Genomic DNA, 17,446 nt, shown 5'->3' on the forward strand with positions numbered 1-17,446 from the left:
AAATATTAAAGGTTTGAAAGGAAGTAAAGAATTGCTTTAATAGGCTGTATCTTCTACTTCATACCTATTTGCACCAAATCTATTAAGGAAGAAAAAAAGGAAGGTAAGCAGAGAAGGTAATAGATGGGGAAGGAGGGAGAAAGAGGGAAAAAGAGAGAATCAGAGAGAGGTAGGGAAGGAGAAGTTGATTATTGGTTTCCAAGAGGACTGAGTGAAGTAGATTTTTAAAATAAATCTATTATAAATACTGAAAACTGTTTTCAGTATTTATCCTGAAAATAAAAAAACTTAAAAAATCTTAAAATATATTTTCTAACTGCTAGTATATCAGTAGCAAAACCTTTGAATATGAAGGACATTTTCTTATATATCTTAAGCAGAGATTCTTCTATAATACAACAGTTTAGTCACTTAAGTAAAAATTATTCCCTTAAATAAGAAACAAGTTAAGGATATGGAAGGTATTAACTTGATTAGAGGAAATCATATTATCTATATGAATATGATCAGAATTTCTTCTGAGTTTTTATTATTAAATGTTAATCTTTTAAAAATTGCTAAACGGGTGGGAGCGAAACCAACGCCTGGCTCGGAGCAGCAGCAGCTGAGGTGTCCCTGGCCAGTGTCCTTCCACCTGTCCACAAGCATGGGGAACATCTTCGCCAACCTCTTCAAGGGCCTTTTTGGCAAAAAGGAAATGCGCATCCTCATGGTAGGCCTGGATGCCGCGGGGAAGACCACGATCCTGTACAAGCTAAAGCTGGGTGAGATCGTGACCACCATTCCCACCATAGGCTTCAATGTGGAAACCGTGGAGTACAAGAATATCAGCTTCACTGTGTGGGACGTGGGTGGCCAGGACAAGATCCGGCCTCTGTGGCGCCACTATTTCCAGAACACACAAGGCCTGATCTTCGTGGTGGACAGCAATGACAGAGAGCGCGTGAATGAGGCCCGTGAGGAGCTCATGAGGATGCTGGCTGAGGATGAGCTCCGGGATGCTGTCCTCCTGGTGTTCGCCAACAAGCAGGACCTCCCCAACGCCATGAATGCGGCCGAGAGCACAGACAAGCTGGGGCTGCACTCCCTACGCCACAGGAACTGGTACATTCAGGCCACCTGCGCCACCAGCGGCGACGGGCTCTATGAAGGACTGGACTGGCTGTCCAATCAGCTCCGGAACCAGAAGTGAATGCGACACCCCTCCCTCTCACTCCTCTCACCCTCTGCTTTACTCTCATGTGGCAAACGTGCGGCTCGTGGTGTGAGTGCCAGAAGCTGCCTCCGTGGTTTGGTCACCGTGTGCATCGCGCCGTGCTGTAAATGTGGCAGACGCAGCCTGCGGCCAGGCTTTTTATTTAATGTAAATAGTTTTTGTTTCCAATGAGGCAGTTTCTGGTACTCCTATGCAATATTACTCAGCTTTTTTTATTGTAAAAAGAAAAATCAACTCACTGTAGTGCTGAGAGGGGATGTAGGCCTGTGGGCACCTGGCCTCCAGGAGTCGCTGTGTTGGGAAAGCCGGGCATGCTCTTGGCTTTAGAGCTGTGTTGAAATCCATTTTGGTGGTTGGTTTTTAACCCAAACTCAGTGCATTTTTTTAAATAGTTAAAAATCCAAGTCGAGAACACTTGAACACACAGAAGGGAGACCCTGCCTAGCATAGATTTACGGCCTGGATGCCAGTCGCCAGCCCGGCTGTTCCCCTTGGGAACGTGAGGCGGCGGGGCGGCAGACCGCGATCAATTCTGCATGGTCACAATAGAGATCCCCGCAACTTGCTTGTCCTTGGGTCACCCTGCATTCCATAGCCATGTGCTTGTCCCTGTGCCCCCATGGTTCACAGGGGCCAGGCTGGGAGCCCACAGCCACCCCACTCTCCCACAGGCCGCTACAGCCACCTTCAGGCAGCCTGTGGGAGACAGGGCCCCACCTGTCCCTCGGTCAGCATGTGGCCAGAGTGAGTCCGTTGTCCCCAATACTCGTGCTCGCTCAGACACTTTGGCAGGATGTCTGGGGCCTCACCAGCAGGAGCGCGTGCAAGCCGGGCAGGCGGTCCACCTAGACCCACAGCCCCTCGGGAGCACCCCACCTCTGTGTGTGACGTAGCTTTCTTTCCCTCAGCCTGCAAGGGTCCGATTTGCCATCGAAAAAGACAACCTCTACTTTTTTCTTTTGTATTTTGATAAACACTGAAGAAGCTGGAGCTGTTAAATTTATCTTGGGGAAACCTCAGAACTGGTCTATTTGGTGTGGTGGAACCTCTTACTGCTTTCAATACACGATTAGTAATCAACTGTTTTGTATACTTGTTTTCAGTTTTCATTTCGACAAACAAGCACTGTAATTATAGCTATTAGAATAAAATCTCTTAACTATTAAAAAAAATTGCTAAACGACTATCAAAATATACATATAATCAAACATTCAAATCAATATAAATTCAACTTTAATAAAATATTAGTGTGGTCTTTTGTCACATACGTTCTTTTATTTTTAATTATAAAAAAACAATAACTCAGATGTAGTAAAGGCTATACTTGTATCTTTGAGCTGCCCTTATTTCTTTCTTATCCAAATCTATCAAAAAACCAACTTAGGCTCTTTAGTTGTGTTTAGATTGTATCACTACTTTTTTTCATCACTCTTTGGCATCAAAGTTCTCTCTCTCCCTTTTATGTTTCAAATGACAATAATAGTAATTATAAATGATTATTGTCATAAATATAAATTATATAAACGGTATTCTCAAAAATGAGAAATCTCCTAGACATTTTTGTCTTCATATATATACTTGAGACAGTTGCCCTAGTGATGAGCAATGATATTCTGACATCTGCATTGCACAGAAAAGCAATATGGTAGAAAATACAGCGGGAGTATTATAAGATAATAATGCTCCACGCATTCATGCCACAAAATTCACCCCATCTAATCTCCCACAGTAAGATTAAGTTCTGATAACCATGCGAGGCAGATGAGTCCTATGTGTGATATAACCCATCTTAGCCAGGAAGTCAATTATCCCATGACTCCTCCACAGTAAGTAAACAAATGTGTAACAATTTCCCATACACATTGGGCTAAAAACTAAACTACTTATTAATTTGTAATTCTATTTCATCTTCCCCTGTCTTATCATGAATACTTTGGCAAGTATTTACTGCCAAAAGTAGCTATACTAATCTCATTACAAATTATTTTTGGGTCTCTACAAAGTCAAGTAAACACAGCTGGCTTTGTTCTAGCAGCTTCCAGTTTTGCTGTGGAGTTTCACATCAAATACAAGTACAACAAAAATGAAAATGACATTTAAATAATATAAACACTATACTGGAAAACAAAAAAAAATAGATATTCAACATCAGAACACCTATATTTCTTAATGAGAAGGAGAAAATAAGCCAAAAAGAATAATTATGTAACTATTGACTATATTACTTTGAATTTCCTTTATTTCATGACCACAAGCATCCTAAATTTAATATTTATTTTACCATATCTACAAGCATCTATTCTGTTATTTTTTTCAACTTACTTTCCTTTTAAAACACCTAAATCAGTTTTAAAAGAAACTCTATATTGCTATACAAATAAATGGCATTTGTCATAAATAAAAGATAACTGTGAAAAGACATACATAATAATTTATTAAATTAGAAGACATAAAGGAGATAAATAAATAGTAATTGATGTAACAGACCAGAGAGAACCAGTGAAATGGTGAGGTAATGTTTAATCATTTTGCAAATGTTAATCAGTTGGGGTCACTGGTTATCCAATGAAATAGGGAGTGAGGGGCCAGATGCCAAAATAAGGAGTGTCGATTGAAAACCTGTTTAAGAAACTGTCCAATTTTTACAAGTGTTGGAGATAATGTTTTGAAACTTTCTAAAGAGAAGAACAAACACACAAAAGAGTCAAAAATAGGAAAAAAAATGAAAAAAATTAGAGGACTGGTCTAGGAAGTTCATTATCTACTAATACAAATCACTGCAAAGTAAAACAAAGCAAGTATGTGGAGTAAATAGTAAAGTAATTCAAGAAAAAGGAATTTGCAGGCTGAAAGAACTCACTAAGTGTCCAGCACAGTGGAAGAAATGGAGTCACACCTTGGAATTCACGAACGTCAGAGTACTAAGGACAAACAGAAGATTCTATAATCCTTCAGAGAAAGAAATATGCACATAGGCATAAATACATGATTAGGAATCAGAATGTTTCAGATTTCTAATAGCAACTCTGAAAGCTAGAAAATGATAAAGAATTACCTCTAAGGGAAATGGTTTCCAATTTAGAATTAGATACCAAATCAAACTATAAACCAAATGTGAGAGTAAAAGAAAAGTATGTCAGATATAAAGTTCTTAACATTTTACTTCCCATGCATTCTGTGAGGAACGGAGAAAACTATTGAAGAATGTACTCCACCAAAATGAGGAGGAACAAACACAGGAACAAGGCAAAGAGAATCTCCAGGATGATGGGAGGAGAATTCCTAGCAGATGGCAGCACCCAGTGTCACCCGTCCAAGCTCAACTGGACTGAAGACCCTGGGGCAGGGCTCTTTTGGGAGAAGAAATTGATGGCATACATAATGCATCTGGTTTTCTTGAAAGATAAGTTAGTAAACTGGCTGTGAGTTTGGCATTAGTTATTAGTACAAACAAAACTATGCAAATGAAGAACAAGAAGAAGCAGAGAAAGTAGATGAAATGGAAGAGGAGGAGGGCACAATGAAAACAAAAATCAACAATTGTTAACTCATAGAAAAATAAGAAATCACTTAAAGGTTTAGCTCTGAAAAGAAATTTACTTAGATATAATAATTCAGACACTGATTATTGCTCTAACAAAATTACAGTGTAACCACTTAGGGGGAATGGAGACATAGAAAAGGCATTTGTGTGTGTGCTTGTTGTGTGTGGTAACCACTTAGGGGGAATGGAGAAATGGAAAAGGCGTTTATGTGTGTGCTTGTTGTGTGTAGAGGAGATAGGGATAGGAAAGAGAAATTCTTGCCTTCCACAGGAGAAAGTTAATGGGGAATATCTAAAAAGGAAACAACCAAGCATGCTTTTAGAGTAATAAAGATAAATACCAAAATAGTCAGCTAAAGATATGAAAATAATGCATTCTAATGAGAAGTTAGAGGCTGGGAGGAGAAGAGGAGATTACTTTTCTTGACAAATCTTACAGAATGATTTGGCTATTGAAACAGGACTAACTATCATTTTTTAATAAAAAGTTTTTTATAAAAAAGGAATATCAAGAATACTCAAAAAATGTAAAAAAAAGTACTGAGCTGAGAGTAATGATACTGAATATGAAAATATATTATAAAGCTATAAAAATAAAAGCAGTTTGGCATTGATAAATATATAAGCACAAATGAGAAAATCAAGAAATAGATACAAATATGTATAGAAATTGAGTACATGGTAAATTTGACAATCCTATTCAGTGGGAAAAATGAATTATTCAATATCAGATGTTATGATAATTAGCTAGCCATAAATAAAATAATAAAAATGGATTTTGGCCTCATTCTTTACACTAAAATAATTTTGAGATAGATCAAATATTTAATTTAAAAATGAAACCATAAAAGAATTTGAAGAAATCATAGGATCATACTTTATAAACTAATGTTGGAACTTGTAAGAAAGACATAAAATCTGAAAGCCACAGTAGAAAAACAGTGATGTCTATTTAAAAATTTAGCTCTGTAAAATTGCATAGATTAAAAACAGAGCCCAAAACAGCCATAAACTATGTTAAAAATCAGATGACAAACTGGAAAAATCATATATAATATATAAGACAAAGGTTAATATGTACTAATTAGACATTATAAATGTATTAGAAAAAGGTGAACATCTTGGTAAAAGTGGTTAATCATTTAAAAACATCATTCATTAGAAATGAAATATAAATAGCTAAATACTTAGGAAAAAATGCTCAAGGTCATTAGTAATGCAAATTAAAATAACAGAGTACTATTTGGGCCTATTACACTGCAAGTTACGACCAATATTATTTGTATCTAGTGTTGGCAAGTAGTGAATAAATGAACAATTCACATAAGAGTAATAGGAATGTAAATTACCTCAGCTTTTTTTGAAATTTTCTAACAATAAGTATCAAAAGCCCCTTCATCTAGCAATTTCACTTTTAGGAATTAATCCTAAAAATAAGATTATTGTGTCAAGAATATATATAGAAATAAACTTATGACATCAGTAAGACAGACACAATTCAACTGTCAGTAAGGGTTTGGTAAACTAAATTATAGCATATATATCAGACACAATATTATGCAAGTATAAAACAATTTGGATTTATATTTACTGAAATGGAAAGATATTCACAATGTATTGATGATAAATGAGGTAGCAAGTTCACATACCGGAAATATATAGTGTTCCTATTTTAGTCAATGTATGTGTATAAAGAAAAAACTATGGTGAAGTGAGGGACTCACTGCAATGCGACAATAGCTAACTTTGGAATGTGACTGCCAATTGTCTTTACTGTCCTCACTTTTATTTTTATTTGTTTGCAGTGTTTCTTCAATAATTTTTAAAATACAAAGAAAAAGGAAATAATTCATAATATTTTGTGATTAATAGGAACTCTTAAATCCAAGGTGGGAATAGCTAGTCCGAAAGGAAACACATACGTAAAAAGTGAAAGCATAAAGGTAACAAAAACACTGCATTTCAAAAGATATGTGTTTAGAATAGGCATTTTTTTTTCTTGCTTTTAGTGGGAAGTTCTATGATTCCTGTCACTTTAATATTGTCTGATGTTTGCATAGGTTATAATTCAAAGTAAACATTTTAGAAATACAACTATCTTTCACTTTGTATTTTTAAAAAGATAGACTGTAAAAAAAAAAAACAGATAATTTTTAATTGCCATAAGTGAGGGATTTTTGAATGCCATTAAAAACCCACATCTTGTACTCTTAAATGCCCTTTGGCTGAAACATGGCTGGCCTTTGCCACTAAAGAGCCCAACAATTACACAGCACTTGACATTGCCTTTTGCCCTTTTCTGTAGCAGTGTGTGTGCTTCATGACCTCAATGAAAGAAACAGGAAGGAAAATAATTCATGGCAAACTTGGCTTTGATGGGTATCCAGCCACATGCTGGGATTGCCCCTTTTTTTTTTTTTCAGTTCTTGATGTATAGAATAGGCTAGAGGGAGCAGACACAACCTGGCTAAATCCTGCACAGCGGGATTGCGGCAAGTGCTAGGGCCATTTTCAAGCAAGTGTTTCAATACAATGCACTATTTAAGTATTCTGTATGTAGAAGTCTGTGCATGCCAACTGTTCCAAGAAGACTATCTCCCTCTTCTCCTCTGACTCTCTGTCTCCTCTCTTCTTATTTTGTTTCTTGGTTCCGAAGATCTAATGTAAGCTTTAGAAAAAGAAACCTAAGCAGAATTCGTAGCACATGAAGTTCTTCTCTAACCACTCAGTTATGCAAAGCTCCAGTCCTTGGCACAATGCTAGGGACAAAGGCTGTATAATGAAGCAGCGCCATTTCCCAACCTACATCAACTATCTTTGAAGAGAAGCTAGGAGGCTGATGCACCTCTTTGAATTCAAGTGAGCTCAAATCAGAAATTCATAAAACTAATCTACTCATATCTGTTTATTCTGTAGGATAGTTTTTCCACTGGGGGAAAAAAAAAAAAGACTGATAAAGTAAGAGAACTAGTTGCCTGTCTGGTGTCTCACAAATCCAACTTCTCAACTTGACTGAGGTATACAGCCTTGGTCTAAAGAACTGTCTGATGCCTGATTCCTTCACTTCAGTTCCAGAATTCCATTCTCACTGTTGCTCTGCACCAAAATATGAATGTCAGGTATTTGTTGCTTAAATTAATATAATTTATATTTTGTAAACTTTTTATTTCTTGATGTAAACTCTTAAGGGTTTAAAATACATGCACACACACAAGCAAACACACACTAGGAGCTCAGGACCTTGAAGAGTTGCTCATCATAAGCCAAATATATGCCTGGTAAATAAATTTGAGTTTGTATTTAAGTCAATATCATTCTTTCAGCATTAATCAGCTTAGACACAATTTTCTTCTAGAATAATGGACCTCTTTCAGGGTGTTTGTATATGCTGTTTTTCTAAAATAATTTATATATTATCCTAGTAACTATTTCACCTTAATATTTCATTTTCATGCAATTATGTGTATGATTTTTTTCTCCATAAATCATACAAGACTCCAAATTAGAAGAAATCAAATATTTTCATAAAATAAAGAATATTTTCCTATGCATTAATCTATGGAAACATCAAATACATTATGATATTAATCTGAGATTTTTAAAGACTAATATGTTTCATAGAAAGAAATGTTTTGGGGCACATTAAGATTCCCAAACATAAGTATGATGAGCAGTTCCCAAAGCTTTCTGGTACCAGCAAACTTAGTAAAATATATCAGGATACTTCTAAAGGTTTGGTAAAGTGTGTGTGATAATAATTTAATCAGTAAAATATGCACCAATAATTGGGTAAATGCCTTCACAATCTTGAATTATTTATTAAAAACAATACTCATGATTAGAAAAACCAGAAATTCTGATTTGTACAGAAACATTCAACTGCATTTTCTCATGATTTTTATATTTAATTTATTTTATTTTAAAAAGTACTTACTCTTGCATGTATATTTTCCTGTAAGAGAAGAAAAAGAGTAAATTCATGTAAATCCATTTATTCAAGGTAATATACAAACATAAATCCTTTTAAATTTTCTTATGTAAGATAAAAGTAATAAGTAATTTTCATGCATGCCTAATAGAAGTAGTCTCATTATTTTATAATCATGTCTCTAAAGAATAAAGAAGATGAAAATTTTTCTCTAAAAGCCTCAAGTGGCTATGAATAAATAAAATAATAACCTGTGTTTATTACCTGATCACTGTGGCCTTTGGTTTCCAACTATTGGGAGTAAAATAACTGTTTTCAATATAAACAATTTTATGACCCATCCCATAATAATAGATGGTCTTTTTACATTCAGTGATTGAGAAAAAATTTAATAAGTACCTAAGCTGAATTTTATAACATTTAGTGGATTTAATAAGTTTTTTTCCATTAATCCCAGTACTTTGTGTATGTGGAAACAGTGTGGGACATGTGTGAAGCAATTGTTTTCTCAATCTTCAGACATGCTATATGAATGGACTTCTAGACATCCTAATTTAACTAAGTTTTACTGAGTCTAAGACCTATTCGATGGAAATCAAGCACATAATTACAATTTTTAAGAAATTAGCAGCTGTTATAATTTTAAACAATTATTAATGACTGTTTAAAGAACTCTTTTATGGCAATGAAAGAAATACCACCACCACCCCTTGCCCAATATTTCCTTCCAATCATTTCCTTTAAGCTTACATGCTTCCTTCTATCCTCTTCTAAAGGGGAATTCTATTTGTCAAATATGCTTTGTGGATCATAGGTCAGAAAATCTGGGGAAGAAAATGAATAAAAATAAAGAAACGATTTTCCGTGCAAACAAGAGAATAAGGTGATCGTTTAGTAACCAAAACACATACTTTGAAGTTGAAAGAACAGATTATTCTTTTAACTTCTACAGGAAACATGGATTTTTTTTTTCTGTTCCATTTATTTTATCCAAGTAAAACCTAAATATCATAATATAGATTAAACATTGTGTTTATGTAGTATAACACTGTATGAAAGGGAATCCGAGAGATTTTCCAATAGGATAAACCACAGCCTGTGGAGTAGGGGCACTATATTATAACATCTTTCAATTTGTTCATCATTAAAAAAAAAAAAATCTCCCTTTTAGGCTGAAACTTTGCAGAAGGTAATCCTAACAAAGCCCGATTCAGGAAGGAAGAATTTAAATTGTGTCCATTTACCCTTTTATGGGTTAAAGTAATTTAATGTATCTATCACTATACCTCCTACCCTCATGAGCACATTATCATTTGACTCACAATTAACAAGTTTTCATGTGACTATTCCTTAAGGATTATAGTCTTTGTTCAAACATGATGCCATATAACAAGGAACTGAAGGGCTTTCCAAAAGTGATTTTAATTTTTACTTGGAACACTCCATTAGAATAATGAGTATAAAATGTGGTGAACAAATTGAAATGTATTCCTTTGGATTTTGCATTGCATGAGCTTTTAGCTTCCTCCCTGAATGGAGAAGCTCCAGGAGTAATGTGAGCAGCCAAAGTGCCCAGATGACTAGAAGTTAGAAGTTTTCCTCTTGGGGATGATGGCCTTGATTAGCAAGAAGAAAATACAGATGAATTTATAATAACTAGACAAGAAGCTAGAAATGTGTCTTGCATCTATCAAAAAACATAGAAAATCCCCTTCATCCTCTTTCTATTACAAAATAAACAGATCTCTGGGGCCTCTGAAATGCAGCAGGGACTTTAGTGGTATTTATAAATGGAAAAGCAGAAAAAGGAGGCAGCAGACAGGCTATTCTAATTATAGCTACGTTTGCATTTATAGCCACACTATCTTTCACTTTCCTCATACAGATCAGAAACCTTAAATAACCCCAAGAAAACTTAGTAATAAGATCTTTAGCAATAACTTCCATAACTTTGGAGACTATTTTAATATAGTATTTTACACAATCTTAGCAGCCACTAATTGGACTGTCAAAACTTCTTGTTGAACAAATAAAAACTTGAAAATTTCCAGTTTGTAGACTATACATACAGATGTGTATTTGCTTTTGGATAGCCATAACATCTTTTCTTTTTTAAGGTCTCCAAACTCTGAAATTACTGCCTAGATTGTACCTCTATTGATGAAAAAACCCCACCTGCTTCAGGGAAAGCAGCAAATGAGTACTATAGACATGATTTCTCCCTCTAATGTAATTCTTAACTTGAATATGTATGGAAAATCACCTGAGCGTGCTTGTTAAAAGAGCAGACCCTGAACTGGACCACCAGAAATAATATTTTTTTGGTCTGAGGGAGAGCATGGGAATCTGTACTTTTAATACACAGCCCTGGAGGATCTGGCGCAAGGGAACTTAACAGACAAACACTGCCCTCCTGTTACAAAAGGATTCAATATTATTCTCCCTTTTGAAAGATAATTGGTCCCAAAGAATAACTGAAAGTTAGAAACTTGGGTCTGTTACAATATCTGTTACTCCTCTTTTGGGAATTAGTCTTGAACTGCAGCCACCCTGAAAGCTTCTGGTGTTATTTAAATTAATTCTTGTATTGTTACAACACTTTCCACATGGTTTTGTTTATCTCCTCAACTAGAGTTTGTGTTCCTGAGAGGCAAGAACTACGCTGATATATATATACACATATATATATATATAGTTTTTTGCACACTCCTTATGAGAATCTAATGCCTGATAATCTATGCTGATATATTTTTTTATAAATTTTCAACATTATCTAGCACTTTTAATAAGTATTTATTAGGTCCTCAACAAATGCATTTTAATTTTGGTTAAAAAGCAGCCTAAATTGCTTTAAAATCCACCTTAACTTCTGAGGCATGAAGCCACCTCTCTCGTGGATATTGCTCCAACAAAGATTTCCAATATCCTTGCACAGTATAAGATGGAGGCCACACCTAGTATTCATTAGAAATTGGCACTGCACTTGGGCTGTGTTATCTAGCCACAAGGAAAGGCAGAGCGGTAGTAATAGCTTTGACTGATTACTTGGCAAGGGAAACCAAGCCCTCAGGGTGTTTCAGACTGTCTTTGGCCTATAAACCTGTTTGAAAACCTGTTTCTCAGAATTCAAAGCTTAGCTTGATTGCGGTCAGTATTATAGTAATGTCAATAATTCTACTGCCCTCAGCCTTCAGGCAGACCAATACAATCCATCATTAACTTTATTTTCATGGAAAGGCAACTTTTGGGAAAATAGCTCTAACTTCACCTATTTTATTTGATTTTCTTTCCTTTAAGAAATAGTTGTGCCCATATTGCTTCTTTTGGATTTTTTGCTTTCTAAACCTTAACACTTTCCAGTGCCTGAAACTATTACCTAAAATCAGAATAGCTCTAAACACAAAATTTGGGGCATTACCAGGGCAATTACTTGAAACTTTCAGAAAAAGACCAAATAAGCCATTGGGTCTGAAAATAATTTTCAGTAACTGAGACTTCATGAGGTTCTAAAATCACCTCTACCTTTTAGCTGCTTTTTGGGGATGTGATGCTGGGCTATACTGCCTAGTGGAATTTTCTGGCAGGTTCTATTTCTTTCTCTTACGAGTCAAAAGCTTAATGAATAATAAATTGGCATTCTTCCCTCTATGAACAGACAGCTCCATTTCTGGTGAACAGTGAGAAGCACATGCCCAAAGTAGATGCACCACATTCTTTTCGGGCAAGGACCTCCATCCCCAGGGCTGGCATTGAGTGGAGGTGATCAAAGGTGCTAAATGTTCACTTGCTGTGACATTTCTCACTCTTAGTTCTAGAAGCCAAGAAGGAAAATGGCTCCAGCTTTTATTGGATCAGATCTTGCCACTTGTTTAAGGTAGGAAAGGTGTTCATTCAAACCCAGGATAATACCATTTCCTTTTTTCCCAAAGAAAAAAAATCTGAACATTTAGAGGACTGTGCTTTTAACATATGAATTTATTAAAATGGCCACAACGTCAAACTTGCATGTTTCTCTGAATTGATATTCTAACACTGAACTAAACAGAAAATAGCGAGAAATAATTAACTGGAGCTATTTGCTCATTACATCTTATATTTAAAACTTATCTGGTCATACTGAGTTCCTTCGGGCAGAGTCTAAGTCTTATTTACTTTTGTATTCCTAGCACCCAGAACTACACTTGGCACAGCACAAACACTAAATAAATGCTTGAGATTTGGTGACTTGAATTCTTCTTTTCCATGGCGTGAAGAATGGTTAAAAACCACAGTAATTTAATGACCAGTAGAGGGCAATGAAATTGACATTTTATTTATTAAAAAAAAATTCACTGGACTCATTTTAAATTCACTTTCAGACCCAATTCTAGCCTGGAAACGCTTCTTCCTGAGTAGTACTGTGATTTCACTTTAATGCAGCTAAAAACCTCTGGTACCATATTAGGATCCCCATCCCCATCCCGGTCAGGGATCCCTCCTTCCCCCACCGCAACAGAGTATACAGGGGAGGTGTGCTACAGGGTCAGATGGGTGTGCATTGACTTATACACCACAGCTCTCTGTTTGTTTAATTCCTGGCCTAATCAAGATTATTTGACAGTGGATACATACCACTTGAAAGGGAGAGTCTGTAAGAGAACCACTGGGTAAGGTGTGCAGTATGGCAGTAATTTTGGCTTTAAGCTTCATGTGGTAGAAAACTGCATATTCAGTAAGACACCAATTTCATTTAAAATAATCAGTGCAAACACATACTCACATTTATGCATATAAATAATATCAGAAGAAAATGATTATTAAGAAGAAAGTGGTTAATAGTGAAACAGCAAGGGGTTTTTATCTTACACATACTTTCTTATATTTTTCAGATTTTCATAGTGAATAGATATTTTCTCTAGAAAAGAAAAAGTACATTATGTAGCACCCATTAATGTTTTAGAGATGAGGAAGAAAGGCACGAGTAATTGTTCTGAAACTAACTTTAGCTAAGCCTGCCTTGTCTTCACCAAAATCTCCCCACAATGAGTTTGGGGAAAGAAGATGGCCATGCAGAGAGTCACAGGCCATTCCACTAACTCCTTTAACCCCTGTGCTCCAGTGGTCATAGGGCCACGTGTTATTTCACATACTCCTTGAACTATCTGGGAGCAGGCAAGTTACAATAGCTTTAAGAAGAGGCTTTTCTTCCACATTTTATATTTTGATATTGCATTTTTCAATCTCTACAGAGCTCTATATCTTTTCCCATGTTATTTTTAGTCATTCTCACAGGGGGAAAAAAAGTCAATCAGGGCTTCTGGCATGTCAGCTTTTTATAAAGGGAATGCAAAGCAGAGCTCCCAGCAAGCCTCATAAAACAGGATTTATGTGAGACCTTTCATCTACATCCATTTAAAATGTTCCCTGCTAGGCAACTGAGAGGAGATGGGAATCATCATTTGAAAAGGCCTTACTTTAAGGACTGGATACAGTGGCTCAAATGTTGCTTCAGCTCTTCTTCCTTTTCATAGGACTCCAGTACACTATGTGCTTCATCATGGTGATAGCAGTAGATTTTATAAATATCTTCCAGTGGCCCTTTAATCTGCAGGAATACTTCTCCTGATAAATGCAAAACAAAGGCAAAATGACAGCATCAGACAAAACTGGCACTTAGCGTCGTTATTCTCTACAATGTTAACTACTCTCAAAAATTAGGATGGGACCCACTTTTTCCCCAGGTTATTCAGGAAGGGTAGAAAACATTGAGTGATTTTTCCCCCCTTTTCTTTCTTTTCTTTCCCTTTTCCTTCCCTCCCCGCTTTCCTTCTTTGCTCCCTCTCTTTTTCTGTCTTTTCTTCCTTTCTTTTATAAAACAAAGGATGAATAAGTTATTAGAGACAGGCAGCAAAAGAAAGCTGGTTTTCTCAAAGGTGACATTATTCACAAGGTTGATGTGCAGAATTGTGGTTAACAGTTGCAATTTAGAGTTGGTGAGCATGGATTTGAATCAGGCTGTGCTACAGACTTGCACTGTGACTTGAGCAAGTTATTTTAACTCTCTAAACTTGATGACAATAATAGGTTCAATTTTAGAAAGTTGTTATAAAAATTTAAAGAGGTGGTATTTGTAAAATTCAGAGTATAGTAAATACATATGAAATGCTTGAAATGAAGCAGTTTTTGTTAATTTATAAGAGATAGAGAAGGTGACATTTTAGGTGCTGGGTAAGTTATTTTTCAATATTTACTGCACTAATATTTCCTGAGACCCTCTGAAAGGCAAGCAATGGAGTTTAGAAAAATTAAATATTTCCTTCTGTGTGATAATAAAAAAAATAAATCATTATTTTAAAAACCAGTTTAATACTCTGAACCAAGGTTATGATTGTGTCTTTATAAAGCAACTTAGGCTAATTTTAACCAGGCATTTAATGAATCCTTTTTAATATTATGATAAAATAGGGTCTATAACTTGTGGCTCAAGTAGATATTGGACAACAGTTTGATTTGATCACACACTCCATTTACTTAAAGATGAGTATTATGCATCCACTATCTAACTCAGCACTGTATTACATTATTTGGCAGATACCCAAGAAATATGTGACAGGGACAGCTCTCAAAACATTGCATATTTGAGATTGATAATGATTTGGTGGCTGAATTAATTTGGATGGCTTAATAAACTGACAGTGATCTGGACCTATTAATCTGGACCTATTAATCTGGACCTATTACAGTTAACAGGAGTAAGTCCTTCTTTCCACAGAAATAAAACTGCCCTTAGTATTTTCAAGATGTTTTTCACACATTAACTTCTTACTTGCATGAAGAGAGAAGAGGTTATTTATCCATATTAATTAAGGATGAATAAATCTGAGTTTGAAACAAATAAACGATTTTCTCCAAGTCCTGTCTAGAGGTGGAAAGGCAGGATGAGAGGCCATATTCTTATTTTTTCCTTGAATTTTAGCACATACTCCTCACCCTCAACGCAGTTCAGAGCTTTGCTGAACACTGTATTGGGTGATGCACTTGGAAAGAATGCTAAACTCGAAATCAGAAACAATTTAGGGTTTATGTGGGGAATTTGAGAATGACTTTTTAAAATTTCAGTATCTTCTAGGGTACAAGTGGTTTTTGGTTACATGGATGAATTATACAATCGGAGAATGACTTTTTAAATAATTGAGTGTTAGTGGCTTCATTTTATTTGTAAAATCAAAATAACAGAAGCCATTGAGACTCATTTGAGACTGAAATGGGATGACAGATATACAAAATGCCCACCACTGACTAGTTGCTCAAGAATTGTCATTTGTCTCTTAAGGTTGCTTCACTACCTCTAGAATTAAAATGCTAGCACTTTTAAAGTATCAGATTCTTCTCTAATTTTTATCCAGCCAATAAAAGATTTTTCCTTTTCATTATGTGGGATTTTCCTGTGATTATATGATTATAGTTAGACTTTGAGGTAATGTGAAATAACGTGCACACGTGCAAGTGTGTGTGTGTTTGTGTGCATGTGTATGTGTTTTAAGGTTTTTGTTTGTTTTAATAGAGCTTTCTGGGGGCCTGTAAGAAAAGTCAATGAGCATCTTAAGAGCTGAAGGATACAAGATTCTTGTTTTGTTTCTGAAATTTTACAGAATTCATCCTTCTACTAGTGTAGCTCATATACATTTGTTCTTCAATACTAATAACAACACAAACAGTAAGAGATAGCGAGTAGAGGAAAGAAAACAAAATAAGACAGTGATTGAATTTAGGATTGGGCATAAGGTGAAGGGAACCCCCCAGTAGCAGAACCAGGTAGCACATGGGAACTAGTGTTTTTGGCTGGGAGGCCCCAGAAATGGGACTGGTTACAGGCTTAGATCACAGACTTAGATGGATTCTCAGCAGCAAGTGGACAACAGTGGACATGCATAGACACAGCCCAACACAAGATGAAGCTGTCAATAAGTGTGCTCACTACAAAGAAGCTAAAAGCAGAGACCAAAAAAGGAAAGAAATAAGGACAATCTCATTAATCCACAAGGTGATCAAATCAGAAAGTCAAAAAACAAGGAACAAAAACACTTATTTTCATACACAATGAACCCATTAAATGCAAATTATCTTGCATTTCCTTTAACAGGAGTGGTCTAGTTTGAAAGAGTTTATAGCTCTTCCCTTAACAGAAAAATCTTTTTTTTATTCTTTTCCAAGTAAAATTCTGTTGACGCTCTAATAATAATTATTAAAGTTAAAAGATATTTAGTACTGTAATTGAAAGTCATTTATTCACCCAAAGGCCAAGTACAACACTGGCAGGCAGAAATATTTTATTCCCTTCCCAGCCCTAGCAATGTATTCTGCTTCATAATAGTGCAGATGAAGCAGTGTGTCTTGCAGCAAAAAGTGATTCTGTTTCCACGGTAACATAACTCTCGACTGCGTTTCTTCAGTGGTGAAGGACAACTGCTCTGTCTAATGTATGTGGGTTTGAGGGGATGATTAGTAGCAGAGAAGGGACTAAGCCAACACCATTGAAGGTAATTTCACTTGTGGCTGCCTATCACAAAGGCACCAGAATCCTATAAAATAAATAAAACGAGTGTGCTCTTCTTTTTAAAAATTCTACAACCCAAGAATTTCTGCATTGACATCCCCAAAAAGCAATTGCCATGCAAAGGAGAAAAAAATGCACCATTTTAAATCTCCTTAGTTATCTTAATTATAAACAACTTCCCAAAATATCGATATTATGTCTGGATATCATTACTCTTATGTT

General features: G+C 35.7%; 1 protein-coding gene and 1 pseudogene across 2 annotated transcripts in view; one reads left to right on the top strand and one right to left on the bottom strand.

Moving 5' to 3' along the window:
* ARHGEF38 (Rho guanine nucleotide exchange factor 38) overlaps positions 1-17,446 on the bottom strand; it is a 127,783-nt gene that overhangs the window by 33,138 nt on the left and 77,199 nt on the right. Inside the window, exons 4-5 of the mRNA XM_032254861.1 lie at positions 14,142-14,289; positions 8,695-8,712 (exon numbers count right to left, since the gene is read on the bottom strand). Coding sequence (XP_032110752.1) covers positions 8,695-8,712; positions 14,142-14,289 — 166 coding nt within the window. The remainder of the gene's footprint in view (positions 1-8,694; positions 8,713-14,141; positions 14,290-17,446) is intronic.
* LOC116534459 lies at positions 563-2,388 on the top strand (annotated as a pseudogene). The gene has a single exon (XR_004261726.1). The product of XR_004261726.1 is annotated as an ADP-ribosylation factor 1 pseudogene (transcript).

This window comes from Sapajus apella, unplaced genomic scaffold, assembly GCF_009761245.1.
Source record: "Sapajus apella isolate SASKATOON/1434 unplaced genomic scaffold, GSC_monkey_1.0 scaffold87, whole genome shotgun sequence".
NCBI classification, from domain to species: Eukaryota; Metazoa; Chordata; class Mammalia; order Primates; family Cebidae; genus Sapajus; species Sapajus apella.